This window comes from Erpetoichthys calabaricus, chromosome 7 (assembly GCF_900747795.2).
Source record: "Erpetoichthys calabaricus chromosome 7, fErpCal1.3, whole genome shotgun sequence".
Taxonomy (NCBI): Eukaryota; Metazoa; Chordata; class Cladistia; order Polypteriformes; family Polypteridae; genus Erpetoichthys; species Erpetoichthys calabaricus.
This window is the reverse complement of record NC_041400.2, coordinates 23,477,297-23,499,753: the sequence shown is the minus strand read 5'-3', so window position 1 is coordinate 23,499,753 and position 22,457 is coordinate 23,477,297. Positions and strand designations below refer to the sequence as shown.

At 38.5% G+C, this 22,457-nt stretch overlaps 1 protein-coding gene across 1 annotated transcript in view; it reads left to right on the top strand.

Annotated features, from left to right (window-relative positions):
• The window catches only part of sec24d (SEC24 homolog D, COPII coat complex component), a 72,970-nt gene that overhangs the window by 43,238 nt on the left and 7,275 nt on the right, over positions 1 to 22,457 (top strand). The window contains exons 15-21 of the mRNA XM_028804988.2: positions 2,838 to 3,008; positions 4,916 to 5,012; positions 6,027 to 6,172; positions 11,780 to 11,918; positions 12,828 to 12,946; positions 15,797 to 15,976; positions 18,645 to 18,836. Coding sequence (XP_028660821.2) covers positions 2,838 to 3,008; positions 4,916 to 5,012; positions 6,027 to 6,172; positions 11,780 to 11,918; positions 12,828 to 12,946; positions 15,797 to 15,976; positions 18,645 to 18,836 — 1,044 coding nt within the window. The remainder of the gene's footprint in view (positions 1 to 2,837; positions 3,009 to 4,915; positions 5,013 to 6,026; positions 6,173 to 11,779; positions 11,919 to 12,827; positions 12,947 to 15,796; positions 15,977 to 18,644; positions 18,837 to 22,457) is intronic.

Sequence of the window (22,457 nt, the reverse complement as noted above, 5' to 3'; positions counted from 1 at the left end):
CACTACTGCCCTCTACTGAACACAGCAGGAACAACACACAAGGCAGTGAATTCGCGGACAAACAAAGATCAAGATCCAAATGAAGATTATATATAAAGATTATTATTATTATCTCTTGTGAGCCACTTATTAATGAAAAACTAACATTGACAAAGATGCAGTCGTTAAAGGCATTATGTTAGAATTTAGTGTGATGCTTGATAAACCACCAGTCAGTTAAAGTGCAGGTACATTAGTTTCAAATAACTATTTTATATTCTCTATGTAATGTTGTACTTTACCCCATTAGAACATACTGTATACATTATTACAGGTCCAGCCTTACACATAAGATCACCATTTCAAATCCTAATGGAATACCTTCTCTGGAATTCATATTTTCTTAACATTTTAAACATTAACTTTTAAATTATTTACATTAGTTCTGTGTGAAGACAAACATAAGAACTATGTGACAGAATTGGATCAGATTGAATGTGTTGTCCTACCATGTGCTCAATGCTGCTCTTTGTTTGACACCAAATGGAATAAGGAGGGTGAAAAAATAGTTGCATAGGCTATTGCATACACTCGTTATATTTTAACTTAAAACATTCTTGCGCCTGCTTTATCCAAATCAGGGTTGCTAGATGATGGACCCTGTCCTAGTCCGGTCATGGATATGGATCTGATTTAGAATTGCCAGTTAACCAACACACATGTTTTGAGAATGTAGACGAAATAGCTAACTTAACACTAATGGCAAGCAGGAACATGCTTTGAACCAAAATATTGAATCTGTGATGTAGCTACAGTACCATCCCCATTATATAATTTTTCTTCAAAATACTTCTGTAAGAACAAATAAACTAAAAGAACTGACATTTTTGGCCAATTGTACTAGGATCAGTACTTTCACCTGTGCTTACAGTTTTAATTTCAGTTTTCCTCTAATGAAGAGTTGCAAAGTAAGTAGCACATTCATCTATCAGTCGCTGGACCCTGGTGTGAAACTAGGCTAAACTAAAAATCAGTTTGGAGTTGTATGAACTTCTTGCTTTTGTCCAAGACACTTGGATTCTCTGTCACTTCCCACATATATGCTGTTAGACTGATTGGCACCTCTACATTTGTAGGATGCATGCATGTATGTTTCCTTCTATGGATTTTTATTCATCTTGGGTTGGTTCCTTTCTTATATCTGATTCTGGGATGACAGCCTCTGGATCTTAGCAACCACAATAAGGAAGTACGAGGCCTAGAAAATAAATTAATATATAACAAATGATTATACACTACACCCCTAAAAAATACTGAGCTCAGGTGTTTCAGTCGCCGCCTTTGTTAACAGGTACATAAAATAAAGCACATAGCCTTGCAACCCCTATTGACAAACACAGAAAGTAGAATGGGCCGTACTGAAGAGCTGAGTGACCTTCATCAGGGCACTGTCGTAGAATGATACCTTTGTCACAAGTCTGTACATGTATGTGAAATTTCTGCTCTGCTAGACCTGCCCTGGTAAACTGTAAGTGCTGCAATTGTGAAGTGGAAGCATCTAGGAAGAACAACAGCTCAGCCATGATGTAGTAGACCACACAAACTAACAGGGTAGCACTGCCAAGTGCTAAAGCACCATACTGCATAAAAATCATCTATTCTTCGTTCCATCGCTCACAACAAAGTCCCAAGCTGCCTCTGGAAACAACATATGCACAAGAACTATGGGATGGGAGCTTCATGAAATGCATTTCCATGGCCACGCAGCTGCATAGAAGCCTAAGATCACTCTGCACAATGCCAAGCATTGACTGGAGTGGTGAAAAACACACCAACACTGCACCTGGAAGCAGTGGAAATGTGTTCCCTGGAGTGATGATTCACGCTTCACTTTTTGGCAGTCTGATTCCTGGCATCTGGGTTCAGCAGATGCCAGGAGAATGCTTCTTTCCAGACGGCAAAGTCAGGTGAAGTAGTAATAATGGCCTAGAGCTGTTTTTCAGGGTTTCAGCCAGGCCTTTTAGTTCCAGTGAAGGCTGCTGTTAATGGTACAGCATACAAAGATGTTTTAGACAATTGTGTGCTTCCAGCTTTGTGACAGCAGTTTGGTTGAAGGCCCTTTTCTGTTCTAGCATGGCTGTGCTCCTGTGTACAAAGCCAAGTCCATAAAGACATGGAGGAACCTGCAAAGAGCCCTGACCTCCACTCTATTGAACACCTTTGGGATGAATTAGAATGCAGATTGCAATCCAGGTTTTCTCGTCTAACATCAGTATCTGGTGTCACAAATGCTTTTTTGGTTGAATTGGCAGAAAATCCCATGCAAACACTCCAAAATCTTGTGGAAAACCTTTCCAGAAGAGTGGAGGCTGTTATACTCACACAAAGTGGGGGGCAACTTCATCTTATTGCCTGTGGTTTTGGAATGGGACGTTCAACAAGCTCAAATAGGTGTGATGGTAAAGTGTCCATAATCGTTTGGCTATATAATGTATAAAACATTAGCAGGGGACGGCTGGTGCTGCCTGGGGTTGGGGCACCAGCTAAATTTCAGAAAGAAACATAGCATATGGTGTTCTCTTGAACAAATGGGTAATCTGTACAAAATTTGGTGGAGATAGGGTAAATGGTGTGGATTTGCATACCGGACAAGCACATATTCAGCTTTATATATTAGATTACCACACAATCTTTGTCCCAGATTAAAGAATTTTTCTATACTTGCAAATATTAGCCCCTCTTATTGGATTCTCACAAAGAATCTCAGCTTATTAAGACACTATAGAGGCAATTGTATTATGTACTGTTCACTCTGCAGATTTTAAAGTGAACTAAGCAATGCTTCTTCTAATTTTCAGATACTTTTCCAACCTCTGAAGGGCATTTATGAGAGCCTGGCCAAGGAGTGTGTTGCTAACAGCTGTTGTGTGGACTTGTTTCTTTTTCCAAACCAGTATGCAGATGTTGCCACACTGGGTTCTATACCATTGTACACTGGAGGAAGCATCTATAAGTACAGTAATTTCCAGGTAAAACAAAAATGTTTTCATTGTGTATTTGTTGTCATTTTGAAAAATTATTTTGCTGCCAAATCTAAATAATTATTACAAATAAATGTCTCATAGCATCTTTCAATTGTAAACGTATCCACGGGTACTTTTCATGTATGGATGTATATTAAAATTGTTTATGTATAGTTTTTACATTTGGAACACAGATAATTTATTGACTTGCTAAGCTTTGTACAGTGGTTTGTAAATGATAACCAAATTGCTACGTTGTGGCTTGATGTTTAGTGCTTTAGCCACTAAGCTACAGTGCCAGCTATTAATACCAATTTATTAGTAGAGTACTTTTGCTGCTACCGCATAATTCTGTTTTTACAAAAACATAAGAAAATGGTACTTAATTATGACAGAATGTCTTTTGGGAAAAAAATATGATAGTAATTAAACAATAATATTAGCTACTAGTTAGCTGCTTTCTGCTGGAGTAACTTAAGTTTGAGGTCTCTTTTTGGTGTGAAAAGGTGAGAACCCAAGTTGTAAAACAGAGGAAGGCAAGGGTGACGTATCAGTCAAGAAAGTGAGCATAGTAGAACAATGCTGAAACCCGTGCAATGAAATGTATGGTGAGTGAATTCTTATGGCCACCCCCAAAACTCGATACAATAGAAACAACACTGGAACAATCTACAAAACCGAATAAATTGTAATTTAGTAAAAGTAGAACTAACATAAAGGGTGGAATATACACAGAAACACAATTTGCATTTACCTCCCCACTGCACTTCGAAAGTGACAAGAGCATGCTGCAGTTTATTAAATTTAGTCTAATCTCATTGATTTAATTTAGGCCTCATTTATTCTGAGTGGCATCATGCTGAGCACAATTGATTTTTACACAGCTTGTGAATTTTCACGTATAGCATGCGTGAAGAAACCAGTTTATATTTAGCCAAGCCTATAACAGCTGCATATAAAGGAAAGAACTAGATCTCAAAATTGATCTGTCAGCATAATCAATCTGTTAATATTTGTAAAAGACAATTTCTCGGTAGTTGTCAAAATATTTGTGATTTCTACTTTATATTTCCTACACATATGTCACTGGCACATTACTTTCTCCACAATGCAACAAACTGTTTTATTATACTACTAAATTGACCAAAACATCAAAACAAGACATATTTAATACAAACAAACATAAAAACCGAACACCTCTGGAAATTTTAAAATAGCTTTAATTTCTTCTTATTTTTAATGCCATTTGCAGGAAAAAAAAACCAATATACTACTTGGGGAAAAATAACAGAAAAGTTCAATTTGCCAAATAAATAAATGCTTCAGGGTCTGTATATAATAAGAAATTTGAGTTGCAGTAACATTTGCCATAGACATTTAGCCATTTTTGACAAGCATCTTATTATTAGCTAATTCTGTTCAGCCAATAATGCATCTTGCATAGCAAATTTGGCCTTTCAAGACCAACAATACGTTCAGCATAACATGTACATTTATTTTCACTCAAAGTGAATTTATGACCTTCAACAGATAACTTGGACCAAAATAACTTTGAAAAACTAAAGACTGATGGAATAGATCAAAAACTGGGCTCCTAGAGCTAATTATTGATTTATTTATCCTACTGCTTTAAGCTCTCAAATCATTTAGCTAAATACCATAAGAAATTCTCTTCACATGTTTTAACGGAGTTTTCAAAACTAATTTACAGTAATGTTTCTATATCCTGCAATGCATTTCAATTTAAAATCCAGATTGTCTACTCTGGTAATATTTCAATTATGACATAGCACCTACTCCATTTGTCTCAAGCAAGTGTTTTTATAGTTTGTTATGGTGTTGGATGAATCATTTTATAGATCTGCATGTTAGCTACTTTTACTAACTAAAATTTCATGTCTGTTTTACTGCAGATTAATTCGGATGGTGATCATTTCCTGAGTGATCTGAGAAAAGACGTTACAAAGTCAATTGGTTTTGATGCAACAATGCGAGTCAGGACAAATACCGGTAATAAATATTTGAAATTTGATGTCTTGGAATTGTTTGTGTGTTGTAGTCTCCTCCTTACAGCTCAACTTCCATTCCCCTCTTGTATTTCTTCCTCTCAGCCTTCACAGTAATTTAAATTCCAAGTCATAATCCTCGTCGAGAGCAGGCTTTACACCCCACCACTTGTAGTTCACTTCTGGACCAAGTCCCAATATATGTCCTACACTGTAACTTCATGAGAGCTCCTTCTAGCAACCCCTGTTGTCCCAGTACCTTTAAGTCTTGATTTGTCCATAAAGTTTAAGGCTTCCAAGGCAACTTACAGGCTGCTTAATCTTTTTTTAGAGTGGCAGTGTCTTACCCCTCTTACATGACAGATGGACCTCTCTGGGTTTTCACTTGTCAGCCAAGAGGAGTTTAATAGTATTCTATCTTAACTTCTTGGCTTTGTTATAATTTTTGGATTCCCACCAGAGCACTAATCAGACCAGACCCCTTCTTTGTTGGTTGTAGTCTACCATAAAGTGGAGCTCTCCATTGAATCAGTATGAAGCTCATTGTATTGTATTGTAGTAACAAGTTGCTTCTATGCTGTGCCATCTGTACCCCACTCTGTTCAAAGAACATGATTGTGGATGCTCAAAAACACAATTCAGTGGGCACAACAAAAGATGCATGTTGAAAATCCTTACGTAATTTACTTGGCGTCAAGATGGAAATGAGCACTAGTTATGCATGCATGAAACACATATAGCAAGCAAGAACACTTTACAAAGCAAAAAACAAAAGCATTCTGCTATTTAGTGAATTAAATGTTATCTTAATGTACTTTACCCTGTTTAACATATTTGAAATCAGCATTTAACCTTACTTGCTGATATTTTAAAATCGGTAACGCATTTATACAACAGCTCCTTAATGTCTTTGATTAAAAGAAAATATGGCATCATTCATTAATATTTAGTTACTAAATATTACCAAAATTTCTGTCCTATTGTAAAAAGATACTTTTTTCTCTGTTTGTACTTTTAGGTTTCAGAGCAACTGACTTTTTTGGTGCCATTTATATGAATAACACTACAGATGTGGAGATGGCGGCTATAGACTGTGATAAGACCGTAACTGTTGAGTTCAAACATGATGATAAACTTAGTGAAGATACTGGAGCCTTATTTCAGGTAATTGAACTGGTTCTAAAACTAAACTTGTATATTTATATGCCACAAAAATGCCTTAGTAAGCCATATGTCATATAAACCATTAATTTAGAAAAATTAATTAGACCATAAATAATTGTGTATTTGGTGTATCAGACATACTGTATAAATATAAGATATAAATGTAAGATATATTATGCCCACATATACACATGCCACCATATTAGTTTTTCTCAATCGATTGACGTGTTTCTCACGCAAAAAAAACACCATTCTCACAGCTGTGGAAGCATTTCCCATAACAGTTCATGCATTTCTCAAAGCAGCACCATAGCTGTGCAAATGGCTTTAAAACACTCAGCACACTCACTACATGCATCAAAATGCACAAAGCTGATCAGTCACTATAATACTATGACCAAATAATTATACCTTGCGGTGGGCTGGCGCCCTGCCCGGGGTTTGTTTCCTGCCTTGCTGCTTGTGTTGGCTGGGATTGGCTCCAGCAGACCCCTGTGACCCTGTAGTTAGGATATAGCAGGTTGGATAATGGATGGAGAAATAATTATACCATGTTTGTTTTTTACAGAGACTAAACACCAATTTTTTTTACTGTACATTAAAACTTGGCATTTGGAATACTTCTGTCATGACAAAAGTGAAACCAAGAAAATAACACGTAATTGTGGAACACATTTACTCTATTTACAGTACATATACATCTATTTACCCATCAAGTAAAAATACAGTAATTATTGTAAACCTACACAGGAAATGGAAACTTTCTATAAAAACAAACTGAGGAAAATATATTCAAAAGTATCTTATTAATGAAGCAATATCAACATCAATGGGCCATCCATTCTTTCTTCAGCTTCAAGCTACAGAACTGGATCCTCATCAGACCTTATAGTTTGTCTTCCAAGGCAGAGGGGTAAAAATCTTTTAGCGTGTCATACCTACCTACAACATGCTTCAGGTGTTATGTCTTCACATCCAGTCGCCATTACCTCCAGCAATGACATCTGGTTATGAGACTGTGCTTGTGCACCTTCCACCTCCATGCAGAAAAAGAACTCCTCAATTGGGTTAAAGAAGGGTGAAAATAGTGGCAGAAACAAGTTAAATATCCTCGGATGGGCATCAAACCAAGTTTTTATTTGGTGAAATCTTAGTGTCTCAGACCATCCCAACATTTGGCAGGTCTGGTGCAACCACTCCTCTCTCAATTTCAGAAATGACGGCATTGAATAACCCATCCAAAACTAGCAGAAGCCGATTTGTATTGAAGGGTCCAAAAGTTGGAACATAGTGGAGCAAAACCTGTTCAGACATCGCAGCACACATGGTAATGTTGCCTCTGTGTTGTCCAGGCCCAACCACTGTGGCCCTCTGCCTAATGAGATTCCTGTAATGTTGTCGAAACTTGTGAAGGTTTATGTCTGCTTCATTGACATACAAAATTTGTGCGGGGTCTCATTGCCTTCGATCACTATAGTCAAAATATTGACTTACTTTATAGAATTCTATAGTAATTATGTGCAGCTGTAGTAGTTTATAGGTACAATATTGGTGTAGTATGGAAAGTATTTTCAGTACCTTTTCTCGTTTGGAAATAGATAGATAGATAGATAGATAGATAGATAGATAGATAGATAGATAGATAGATACTTTATTAATCCCAATGGGAAATTCACATTCTTCAGCAGCAGCATACTGATACAATAAATAATATTAAATTAAAGAATGATAATAATGCAGGTGAAAAACAGACAATAACTTTGTATAATGTTCAATGTTAACGTTTACCCCCCCCCACCCCGGGTGGAATTAAAGAGTCGCATAGTTTGGGGGAGGAACGATCTTCTCAGTCTGTCAGTGGAGCAGGACAGTGACAGCAGTCTGTCGCTGAAGCTGCTCTTCTGTCTGGAGATGATACTATTAAGTGGATGCAGTGGATTCTCCATAATTCATAGGAGCCTGCTGAGCGCCCTTCGCTCTGCCACAGATGTTAAACTGTCCAGCTCCATGCCAACAATAGAGCTTGCCTTCCTCACCAGTTTGTCCAGGCGTGAGGCGTCTTTCTTCTTAATGCTGCCTCCCCAGCACACCACTGCGTAGAAGAGGGCGCTCGCCACAACTGTCTGATAATACATCTGCAGCATCTTATTGCAGATGTTGAAGGATGCCAGCCTTCTAAGGTAGTATAACCGGCTCTGTCCTTTCTTGCACAGCGCATCAGTATTGGCAGTCCAGTCTAATTTATCATCCAGCTGCACTCCCAGGTATTTATAGGTCTGCACCATCTGCACACAGTCACCTTTGATGATCACTGGGTCTATGAGAGGTCTGGGCCTCCTAAAATCCAACACCAGCTCCTTGGTTTTGCTGGTGTTCAGGTGTAGGTGGTTTGAGTCGCACCATTTAACAAAGTCATTGATTAGGTCCCTATACTCCTCCTCCAGCCCATTCCTGATGCAGCCCACGATATCAGTGTCATCAGCGAACTTTTGCACATGGCAGGACTCCGAGTTGTATTGGAAGTCCGATGTATATAGGCTGAACAGGACCGGAGAAAGTACAGTCCCCTGTGGCGCTCCTGTGTTGCTGACCACAATGTCAGATGTGCAGTTCCCAAGACGCACATACTGAGGTCTGTCTTTAAGATAGTCCACAATCCATGCCACTAGGTATGAATCTAATCCCATCTCTGTCAGCTTGTCCCTAAGGAGCAGAGGTTGGATTGTGTTGAAGGCACTAGAGAAGTCTAGAAACATAATTCTTACAGCACCACTGCCTCTGTCTGGAAATGTCTGCAGTATGGATACCACAGGCTCACCTGAGATTGCACCCGTCTCCCTGCCTGAGCCATGCTTAGACCATGGTTGACTACTTTGTGGCTCTTATTTCTGGACCTCCTGTGGGGTTCCTTCGACCGCTCCTGCCTCTCTGTCTCTTCCGTGTACCCAACACCCTCTACGTGTTCTTGGACCCCTTCCACTCCACATGCCTTGTCCCTGTGCGACAGTTTGCCGATCCATGTAGCACTACACACTGCAGTAACTGACATGGATATGCACCTGTGAGAGAGGTTGACAGCTTGTGCTTTCAGTGGTCTGGCACAGAGGAAACATGACTGGAAACATCTGCCTTCTGCTTCCTCTCACCAGCTTTGTCCTGTATGAATGGATTATGCAAAGGCTGCATGTGTGAGTTGTTTTATATGCTGTCATTTATAGCAATGAGATGCTATTTCAGTTTGACAGAGTTGGTTTTTGAGTTGACTGATGAATGTTGTAACGGTTATGATGAGTTTCTCAGAGTCGAATGAGAAATACATTTCACAATGAAGAATGTGTTTAGAGTTGGCCAATATGTGCCTCAGCATCTGCAGTTTATAAAACAACGAAGAGAAATGTGAGTGTGCTGTGACCACATGCATTATTGCTGTGAGGATTTGATGAACAGTTGTGAGAATGGCGTTTTTGGTGAGAGAAATGTGTCATACCGATTGAGAAAAACTGTAATACCAAAAAATGCGACAGATAAGTTTGTATCAAAAAGTCAAATACTGTATGGCACATCTCATTTGGATCTTCACACTAAAAACATTTTGAATTGTTGGATGGCCATTGTCCCTACATACGGTCCACCACTCATGACAAGTATTCTCATATCCTTTGCTTTGTTCATTTTCAGAGCACAATAATTTCTATTTTATTTCATTATTTCTTATGTGGACCCAAGACAGATTCAATATTTAATGCACTTCTGTCACTGTAAAGCTTATAGCATGTTATCTTTTGAACAAGCTGAAGTTGTATGCTTCATTGACCGCTATCCACAGCTCTAAGCTTCAAGTTCTTATATCTTTTCTATAGAACTATTCTTGGTTTTAAATTTATTTACCAAAAAAAATCAGACTCCTTAAAGGAGAAGTATATACCAAATGATGTGTATATAGTTTATCAAGAATAAGGTGAACTGGATTTGATATAAGGAATACATCACTTATATGTATCCTGTGTTTGTATGACTATACAAACATGTAACGCATACTAGCCTTTATTATTTGGATTTATACATCCTTACACACCCAAGGCAAAGTAGAGGACCTCAAATCAGAGAACATGTCACACTTAACATGACTAGGAATTGTACGGGGTGATAGATTACACAACTTCTCAGAGGTTTTAAATTTTCCAAATAATTGTGAGCTCACCACATTTTCACAATCAGTTAACATACTATCTGACAGTGCTGGTGGTTCCATAAATGTTTTTTCCTGTATGGTAAATTCAGCCAGAGTCTCGGCTCAACTTTTTCCATTCTGTCATTATATGACAAACACAAGACCTCAGACAGAGAAGCCTCTCTACCTTTATGTTCGTATTATTGTCACAGGTACGGGGAACAGTAAAATTCTTACATGTGGTCCAGAACACCTGCTTTCTTTCTTTCCTTGTGCTGCATTGTACATGTACTGCATTTCTGCACATGAACTCATTGTTGCCAACTCTTGAACACAGGAGTCTGGCCCTAGGACCTATGACAAAAGCAAGCCCCTTTGATTTGGCACATTTTTTCGCAGAGTGCTAACAACAACCTCACCCTCAACGTTAGTAAAACTAAGGAAATGATTGTGGATTTCCACAAACAGGCAACAGAGCACAGCCCCATCTACATCGGAGGTGAGGCTGTGGAGCAGGTCAGCAGCGTTAGGTTCCTCGGAGTCACCCTCACTGATGACCTTAAATGGTCAAGTCACACTGCGGCAGTAGTCAAGAAAGCCCAACAACACCTCTACTTCCTCAGGAGACTGAGTAAAGCCCGGATGTCCCCCACAACCCTGTGCAGATTCTACAGGTGTACTGTGGAATCCATCCTGACAGGACGCATCACATCCTGGTACAGCAACTGCTGAGTTCAGGACTGCAGAGCTCTACAGCGTGTGGTGAATACAGCACAGCAGATCACGGGCACACAGCTCCCTGCGATCCATGACATCCACACTACACGCTCTCTCAGGAAAGTGAACCGCATGAGGCGGGACCCCAGCCACCCTGCACTGTCACTTGTCACACTCCTCCCATCTGGGAAGTGACTAAAGTCCATTCGGACACGCACCTCCAGGTTCAGGAACAGTTTCTACCCAACTGCAATAAGACTCGTGAACAATCTGTGACCTTGTGTCACCTCCACTGCTACTCGCACATATACTTCTGCCACTTCTCTATTTATTCTTAGGATTCTGGCTTTATTTATTTACTTATTTATATTCATTTATTTATTGTGTGTGTGTGTTTTTTGTTTTTTGTTTTGGTCTATGTTCACTGTCTGCGGCGGCACATGCCAGCAAGCATTTCATTGTACATGGTACTTGTACTTGTACACATGACAATAAAGAATAAAGGTTGAGTTTGCCTGGGGTGTCTTGCTGCATGATTGCCAGTCACAGACTTGTGCCATGATTATATAAATGAAGGCTACAACTCAAATCACTGGAGTGTGACTCCAGCTAAAGTGAAGTCAAGACACTCTTTGAATTAGTGCAAACATTATTTTAAAGTCTTGTGTCAGAATAATTTAAAAATTAACTTTTGTGTTTGTTTTTCTTCTGCTTTCCAGTGTGCCTTGCTTTATACAACAGTTGGTGGGCAGAGACGACTTCGCATTCATAACTTAAGTCTCAACTGTAGTTCTCAACTTGCAGATTTGTACAAGAGCTGTGAGACAGATGCCCTCGTTAATTTCTTTGCAAAGTCTGGTACATATTTTTATTATATTTAATGTGTTCACCCTTATGTAATGTGCATGGCAGTTACAGTATAAACTGACCTAAACTTTACCGAAATATGGACTTATAATAAAAGTTATAACAAATCTAGTCAAATTTAACAGGACGACAACCAAGAAACACAAATTATTATAATAGAGAAACAGAGTTTTCTAATAGATGTTGGTCAGACCTCTTAAAAAGTACCTAAGAAGTGTCAAACCAGAAATGGAACACATTGCTCAAAAATAATGAACTCATTAGGCTTGTAAAGAATTTTACTTAATTTGTATACATCTTAGAATAATTATACCTTTTAATGCTGTAAAAGTCATTTATAAACAATTGTGTACTTGTTGGTCCTGTGATGAACTGGTACCCCATCCAGGATCGTTTGCTGTCTTGTGCCCAGTGCTTGTGGGATATTCTCTTTTAAACCTGATTTGGATTAGGCAGTAGTAGTGGCAGTGTCATGTGTACAGTACAGTGAAATTCTTACTTGCGTGTCTGACCAACATGCAACATGTCACCATGAAAAACAAGAATGCATTAAAATGCTGAACTTCATATCATTTAATATAAATCACAAATTGGGTTATCTGACGTACTCCTTACTTTTGTTTTTATACCCATCTAAATTAAAGGATACATTCATGATGTTGATACAAATTACATTAGGTGAAGCCTATACTGTAACTGAAAATATTACTATAATAATCCTATCTTAATATAACAGATTTTTATAGTCTGTATGTGTATATGCTAATATTAATAGCACTTCTGCTAAAAGCACCATTAGCAACTCCTGTAAGAATATATTCTTTTATCATATATTTTATATTCATAAAGTAGTATATGCATTACACTTTTTTCTCTTATGTTGTTCTTTTTAACCTTTAGCTTACAAAGCCATACTTACTCAGCCTATAAAAACTGTAAGAGAAATCCTCGTGAATCAGACGGCACACATGCTGGCCTGTTACAAGAAGTGCTGTGCCTCGCCCTCTGCAGTCACTCAGGTAAGAGCTAATAAGGTAATCAGTCTGTGAATAGTGGTCTACTTTCCAATGCATTATTTATTGATTATTCAATATTTTTAGAAAATGAGGAAACAACATAGTGATTAGTATAATCTGTTTAGATTTTTAAAAATTGTTTTATTATGCAAAAAGTGTAAAGCATGCTTCCTTGATGCTGTGGACAAAACAAACATCCATCTATTTTCCAACCCGCTGAATCCAAACACAGGGTCACGGGGGTCTGCTGGAGCCAATCCCAGCCAACACAGGGCACAAGGCAGGAACCAATCCTGGACAGGGTGCCAACCCACCACAGGACACACACAAACACACCAAGCACACACTAGGGCCAATTTAGAATCGCCAATCCACCTAACCTGCATTTCTTTGGACTGTGGGAGGAAACCCACGCAGACACGGGGAGAACATGCAAACTCCACACAGGGAGGACCCGGGAAGCGAACCCGGGTCCCCAGGTCTCCCAACTGCGAGGCAGCAGCGCTACCCATTGCGCCACCGTGCCGCCCGTGGACAAAACAGTTATTGGAAAAACAGGTTATATTTACTTATGAAGGGGTCCAAGCTTTCCAAACTTTCTATTGTAGAAGATTTTTAAATCTTTAACTTGGTACTTGCAAGACTTAATGATACATTTTTGTTAACAGTGGCCAATGAGAGTCATTTTCTTAAATATCTTAATGACTTCTCGATGCATGCTCAATAATCCAGGTAAGGAAATCCTAGAAATTTGATTCTGTTCATCTGGACAAAGTTTTTATGTGGGAGAAATATTTCGAGACTTATCCAAGTCTCTTCCTCAGTCTCAATTGACTGCAGGTTTCCCCAACCTTATAAACAGTACCTTTGCTTAATCACAGAGACTAGCACCATTGACAAAGGGCCAGTTGATCAGTGATATGCAAATTGTCCACTGATTAGTAGACGTGTGAACCATTCATAGAGGGTTGAGGAATGGCTGCAATCACAGCATTGTAAGATGGCGACAGATGTACCCTTAGGCCCCCTCCTCCGCAGTCTATTTACATCTACAGGATAGTGGTCACTCCTTTAAAGATGAAGAGGTGCACATCCTGCACAGGGAGGAGCGCTGGTTTGAGAGAGGAATCAAGGAGGCCATTTACGTGAAAAAGGAACGACCATCTCTGAACAGAGGAGGGGGCCTAAGGGTACATCTGTCGCCATCTTACAATGCTGTGATTGCAGCCATTCCTTAACCCTCTATGAATGGTTCACACGTCTACTAATCAGTGGACAATTTGCATATCACTGATCAACTGGCCCTTTGTCAATGGTGCTAGTCTCTGTGATTAAGCAAAGGTACTGTTTATAAGGTTGGGGAAACCTGCAGTCAATTGAGACTGAGGAAGAGACTTGGATAAGTCTCGAAATATTTCTCCCACTTAAAAACTTTGTCCAGATGAACAGAATCAAATTTCTAGGATCTTAATGACTTGTAAGATTGGTGGCTCCATAATTATTTTCAAAGTGGGCAGAGCACAGTAAAAAAGTATTGGTTTAACTGGAGTGAATGACAACACCTCTGGTAGCAGATGGCTGATGCTGGTGGTGGTGACTACTGGCTTATGCAATAAAGATCATGTCATTCACGCTAGTCTAAAAAATGCCTTACAAGGATTGAGCAGGCAGGTGCAACAGACTTGTCTTTTTCTCGTCAAATCATTATTGTTTCAGATTTTAAACTGCATGATAAATAAATATGTCTATTAGTTTACAAACCAAATGTTTGAAGAAAGAGAGCATATTATTATTATTTTTCAGGAGACAAAAATTGTCCTTTACTTTCTAAATAGATTAGAATATCAAAAAAAAAAAAATCCATACCATCCTAAAACCTTTTGAACGAATAGCAGTTGCTGTGTAGAATTCTTAGAGAATGAGCGTTTAAAAACGGCACACCTGGAACCTGACACATTGCTTTCATTGGTGTGCATTGAATTTTCGCATTATTAACTTAAAATAAAAACGATATGTTAAGGTGAAAAATAATCTCCTTTGCCAAGGTTTAGAACATCCTACTGACTATGCTGCTCTTCACTGTCTAACCTCTTTTATTCTTTGTAAACAGACCGTACATTCTCACAAGTTCTTTTTAAGGAGTCCCTCAATGCTTTCTCTTAATGTGGGCCATTTTTAAAGTGTATTTATTTACTGTACTTCAGGTATTTGACATATGAAATACATTGTATCAATAAAAAATGTCTTGGTGCTTAGTATAAATTATTTTTTATAAAATAAAGATTGACAAGTAAAATATTTATTTTAGTCAAAATGACACTTAATTTGATTTTAACTGTATTTGGCGAAGTGCATTTCTGTATTTTATTTAAGAAACTTTAGCTTATTTATAAGTATAGTACTGACTGAACATAGTTGGTCTAAATGAGAGAAAACCTATCAATGGATATTTAATTAAACATATTTGGTCACTTAGGATATTTAGTAGTGAAGCAGCTGGTAGATGTTACCATTTCAAAAATGTATCGTTCTTTTTCTGAGTTTCAACTAGGGTGAGTTCTGTGTGCAGCTATGCATATTCTCCCTAATTTGACTTGGTTCTGTTTAAGAGATCTGGTTGAGTTTCACTTATGGAAGCAACTGTGTCAGATCTTTTGGGGTCTCCTAATTGGCTCCAAGTAAATGTGTATAGCATTGTTTGCATAACTCATAACAGACAAATGGTAAATTAATGGATGATAATTACATTGCATATGTTGTTATAGTGAGTAGTCTTGTATTTTCTGTCTGGAAAAGCAGATTATGAAAATAGTGAATAGCTTATTGTTGTAAATGTTTCTCTTATTTTCTTAGTTAATTCTGCCTGACACTATGAAAGTGTTACCAGTTTATATGAACTGCTTACTGAAAAGTTCAGTTCTAGTAGGAAACACAGAAATTGCCACTGACGAGAGAGCTTATCAGAAACAGCTGGTGTTATCAATGGATGTTGCTGAATCTCAAGCATTTTTCTACCCAAGAATCATACCACTTGTAAGTGAAAACTGTGTGAATGTAATGTGAGAGTGCAAACGCCATACAGGTTAAAGTGGGGGATACTGTGAAGACAATGCTATTTATGAGCATTTGTGGAAATGTTTTAGAAAGGAGCTGTACAATACAACGCTTCATTTAATATTCAATAGATTTGAATGTCCTGAAATTACTTTAATGTTAGTATTGAATAGTTAGTGAATTTCCCCTTGGGATTAATAAAGTATCTATCTATCTATCTATCTATCTATCTATCTATCTATCTATCTATCTATCTATCTATCTATCTATCTATCTATCTATCTATCTATCTATCTATCTATCTATCTATCTATCTATCTATCTATCTATCTATCTATCTATCTATCTATCATGCTGGATAGCTTCCAAAATTAATCATAAAGCATCCTTTTGTAAAGAACAAAGCAACACAAAAATGCTGACAATTACAGCACATCAGGTCCTATCAATTTGTGTACAGATATATTTTAGACAGTCAGAACTTTAATTTTGTCTAACTATTCACAAACTCTCTAGGAGTTTTATTTTATCAGGAATGTTATTGCCTGGTGTTTTTGTTTTCTTCTCCTCCACACCAAATGACCATATCTCAGTTAGAAGGTCTATGCACATTGTGTTTAATGTAACTTCGGCTCTTGTGCATAAATGTGTTGTACTCCTGAAACAGAGCTATTGGAAAATGAACTGAAATTGAAAAAAATATATATATTATATTTTCCCCAATAAGATTATTAGTCGAGCTTAATATGAATGTTTATTTCATTATACTGTATTGGGTAGAGTGGTGCTATTTACTTGTATCATGTGTTGTAGAGCAAGCCAACTAAAAATAAACAACCTACAGTACATAATAATCTTAAGGTAGGTGAAGTGAGGTATGCGAATAAGTAATATAAACTCAAAACACAAACTTGGTAGAATGGCAAAATAGCAGTGGATACATATCAGCACTTGGAACAAAAAATGTAAAAGACAAACATTACGACAAAAAAAATATTAATGCACAAAAAACTTAAATATACAAATATAAGAGGGTGAGTGTGGACGCTAGGGGTCGCTGTTGCCCACTTGAACCCACCAGACAGACATCCAAGACACATGTTTAAAACACCAAGAATAATTTCTTTAATACTTTCTTCAGTTATAGTGCACAAAGCACTGCACACTGCGCAATTCTTCCAATAATAAATCAATAATCAATAATACAATCCTCCACTCCCAGCAGCTCCGTTCCTCTACCACCCAACTCCGGCTTTCTTGCTGGTATTCCCAGAGTCCTTTAAATAGTCCATGACCCAGAATTGCTCCTTCTCCGGGTCAAACGCCACATCATCCTTCTTCAAGTATCCCGGAAGTACTGCGGCTTCCGTCCTTGTGACTCTGAAGTACTTCCGGGTTGTTGTACCAATAATAGTCCCCAGGTTCTTGGTGAGCTCCCCCTGGCAGCACCCACGGCATCCAACAGGGCTGATGAAACAGACTCCATGTCCCATGATGCCCTGAGGGAATCCGGGGAACCATTTCCGTCCAGGGAAGCTGCCATCTAGCGTCCTGGGGGATGCAACGCCCTGAAAAGGGTACTTTTCCTCCTTTTCTCTGTTGAGGGACGTCCTGGCCAGACTGAAACGCCAGCTGTCCATCACATGAGTAAAGGGCACTGCGCCTCACAGGTGGCGCAGTGGCAGTGCTGCTGCTTTGCAGTAAGGAGACTGTGGAAGATTGTGGGTTCGCTTCCCGGTTCCTCCCTGTGTGGATAGCGCTTTGAGTACTGAGAAAAGCGCTATATAAATGTAATGAATTATTATTATTTATTATTATTATATATAATGTGAAAAAAATATACAGATATTTATGAACATAAAACCAACAAGTAATAGACCAAAAAATACAAAATAATTGTACCATACTGTTTTCTAAACCCACTTAAACCTCAGTAGTGTCGTAGGGGGGTTGGAGTCTATCCCAGCAAATATAAGGCGCAAGGTAGGAAAAAAACCCCGGACAGGACAGTAGTCCATCACGGTGTGAACACAAGCACATACCACACACACTCTAAGGCCATTTCAGTGTTTCCAGTCCACCTAACCTGCATGTCTTAGGACTGTGTGAGGAAAGCAAAGCACCCAGAGAAAACCCATGCAGACATGGGGACAACATGCAGATTTCATGACCCGAACCCTGCTCTCCTTACTACTGCAGAACTACCACTGCAACACCATGTTGTCCTTACAAAAATTGTGTTAAACTCAAAAAATGATAAACAAATGAAAAACTAGAACAAAAATGAAAAACAAAAATCAATTGTTTGCATTCATTCATATCTGCATATTTAAGTTTTTTGTTTATGCATTTAGTTCTTTATTTTTGTTACCATGGTCTTGTTTAGAATTTGTACAGTATTCTCTGTTGTTTTGCTATTTGTTATAGAAGATATGTAATTTTTCACATTTCATTTCATCTCTCCTGTGATAATCATGTCATATTCTGTTTTTGGTGGCCTGCTCTATAGCTCATGTTGCTATGCACCTGAAGTTTCCACACTAGTGTTGTTAAAGCGGTTCATTATACAGTATATATTTTATACAATAAAACTAAATCTATCAATCAGTCCTGATACTGTATTGAAATGTGTCCATTCACTTTGCAGCACAACATGGATGTCAACAGTGATTTGCTACCTACTTCAGTCCGTTGCTCAGAAGAGCGCTTAACAAATGGAGGAATTTACCTTTTGGAAAATGGACGAAACATGTTTCATATGGCTGGGGCTGCCTCCCCACCAGAAATCATTCAGGGCATCTTTAATGTGCCTTCTTTTGCACACATCAATTCAGAAGTGGTAAGTATAAAGATTTCAGTGTGCTGGCAGAATCCAGAAATCAAAAAGTTTGTCTGTGGTCATAAAATATTTCTTCAGTGTATTTTTTTTGTTTCATTTTACCACAATGTTACTCAGCCTCTGTGTTCTATAGAATACATCACAGAAAGCATATCTCTTGTAATTTGTGGATCCATATGACATTTGCCAATGCAGATAAGAAAACCATTTCTTTTATCCTTACTTTATCAGCTCAAAGATGGCTCTCACTTTGTCTTTACACTGTAGCTGTAATTTCCATTCATTCTACCTATCAATTACAGTTCTCAATCACTAAGATGCATTTTCCAAAATGTTAAATGCCCAAAACATGGACATGTACCAAAACACACAAAATAAGTCATCAGTAAAGTATTGTTCCCATAAAGACAGCACAATGCATAGGTAACCCCCCAAAAATGCTATGTATTTGAATCAAAACAAGGCACGCCATTGCCAATGCAAAATATACACAGAAATATGCAACAAAAATCCAGTCTACATTCAAATAACTTCCAAATAGGGGAAAAAAATGTATGTCCTGTACAGTAAATACAATGCATTATAATTTCAAGCCATCTCAGCATCCATCCTGTCTTCTCTGTTTGGCCGCAACACTTCATCACCATCACATCTGATGTCTTATCTTCCAAGGCAGAGGGGGAAGAATTTTCTTGAATTCCGCATCCACCCTCAGCATGCTTCCACCGTGATGTCTTCACAAGTAGCATCCATTTCCTTCAGTAGACATCTGGTTGTGGGGCAGATGGTCATATGCCTGCCACCTTCATGCCAAGAAGAATTCCTCTGTTGGGTTGAGGAATAGGGTGAATAGGGTGGCAAAAACTCCATTGACATGTATTCATGGACAGTTAACCATTCACTGACAAGATTGCAGTGGTGAAAACTGACATTGTCCAATAGAGATAGATAGATAGATAGATAGATAGATAGATAGATAGATAGATAGATAGATATAACTACATGTTGTGGCATATCAGGTCTCATCATTCACCTCATTCTCAGGAATGAGAGCATTGTAAAGCCCTCCTAAGAAATCAAGGAGATGAGCTGCGTTATAGTCAGATGGTGGGAATGTGGTGGATTACACCATCCTCTGATATTGCAGCACACATAGTTATGTTACCACCGCAATGACCTGGCACATCCACTGTGGTTCGATGGCCTGTTTTGTTTCTGCCACGTCACCTGACTTTGTTTAGGTTGAACCCTGCTTCATCCTCATATACAAACATGTATGCGGTGTCACTCACTTCCAGCTGCATCACTGTCTGCAAAGCAAAAATCAGCATATCAGATCAAATTGGAAGTGAACTTCCAATAGTGTAACACACTGCTCAAAACACAATTATTAAACTGTATGTTTAAAGTATGGACTCAAATTACATTGACATATTTAAGGGGAAAACATTACTGGACCTGCACATATAGGAACCTTTGCTCCTTCACCTTTCATTATTTCTGGAAAAAGGAACCCTGCACTGCTGTTTCATTGTTACAGCAATGTCTCTTCAGCACCCTGTCCATGGCAGAGAGTCTGGCAGAGGTCATGTTCTGAAAGGTGGTGCCACCTTATAGAATTTCACTCTGGATGTCACAAAGTCTGTTCACATTGTTGGCCCTCAGCATATCAACAATTGCTATCTCTTGTTCTGGTGTAAATAATAGGCAAGTGGTACAATCCTGAAATGGCACAAACATGAATCCATGAACTCCACAGTACAAATATCTGTTACAGTATGCCATTACCAAGTTTACACATAAACAGTAAAATATATATGCAGTGTGCAGGATTTTGGTTATATACCTGTTTTCATTCCTGAATGTTCATATTGTGAATGCCACTGAGGTGTGGCTTAATTGCAGCTGGACCCTTTGCTCAGCCTCGGCCAAGCTTAGGCCATTGTTTATTACATGGTCAACAACGGTGTCCCTGATCTCATTTGATATGTTTAGTCACCTCTGACTCCCTTTGCCTCTTCCTCACTTTCTCTGCACTCGTCTCACATATTCTGACACCTCTTGCTCTTGCTCTGGTGCTGCATTGTTCCCTACAGCAACACTGAGGTAGACCTTATAAAGGTTTGTAATTAGTAATTGCTTACAATTAGCCATGACTTGCACAGGTAGAATGGGGGGATGCTCATTATTCTTATTATACCTTCTAACAAACTACCAAAGGAATACACTGCTCATTGTGCATTATATTTAGCATGCAATGATTTATACGGGGTGGCACAGTGGCGTAGTGGGTAGCACTGCTGCCTCGCAGTTAGGAGACACGGGTTCGCTTCCCGGGTCTTCCCTGCGTGGAGTTTGCATGTTCTCCCCGTGTCAGCGTGGGTTTCCTCCGGGTACTCCGGTTTCCTCCCACAGTCCAAAGACATGTAGATTAGGTGCATTGGCGATTCTAAATTGTCCCTAAATTGTGCTCGGTGTGTGTGTGTGTGTGTGCGCCCTGCGGTGGGCTGGTGCCCTGCCTGGGGTTTGTTTCCTGCCTTGTGCCCTGTGTTGGTTGGGATTGGCTCCAGCAGACCCCCATGACCCTGTAGTTAGGATATAGCGGGTTGGATAATGGATGGATGATTTATACAATGACCCATTGTGCTAATATGAATGAGAAATGTGTTTTTCTAAATGATAAAAGGACAATCTGTTCTGATTGGCTTATCAGAACCAATGAGAACTGTCTATACAATGCAAGTTGTGTTTGTGCAATGATGCATGTATTTAGTGATATACAAAATGTGCTTTACTAATTGTTGCTTAGTGCATACACATTAAGAAATGTAAAAGCGCAGTGGCCAGCTGTGTTAAGGTTGTAGAGTTTTGAGGCTGTGTTACAGAAATGAGGTTAGTGCTTTGAGAACTGCACTTAAGCAATTGTAAAAGACTGTAATAACAATTGTGTTACAGTCTCTGCAGTCTCTCTCAGGGTTAAGTGTGTAGTATTTCCAGTGCTGCAATATAAAGTTGCCATTTTAACTTTAATTTGTGCACGCTCTGTACAGTGAATGCTACAATCTCTCATTTTAGACATTGAGCACTGTTCTAAATATATAACTATTATTTACATATTGACAAGTTTCTGTTTTCCCTTTTTTAATAACTGCTTTCCTATTTCCCATCTTGGATATTTCAATATTGTATGTCTCTTGAAATGAATTTCCCCCCCTTGCCCTCTTTAGACTGTCCACTGCTTGGTCTGATGCTTCCTTCATACACCCTCATCTCCATTGACATACTGTATATAGTAGCAGTAGCGTTGTTCTACATGAAGGAGGACTTTTTAATTGTATATTTTAAAAGGAGAACATATTTAGTATTTGCTACCCAAATTAATTTGAAATATCCCTTACATGGACTTTATGTTTAATTACAATTCCTTTGTAATGATACATTCTTACATTGTTCAATTTTTAATGTACACAAATATAAAGCACTACCCTTAAACATACATTTAAATTCTGTTACATGGTGGTAATACCCAGATTTGCAAAAAATGAGTTACTTTATTTGGTAAGATTTTTTTGGGGTATGCCATAGAGGTCATATATACTGTGCTAAGTAGTCCTTCTAATT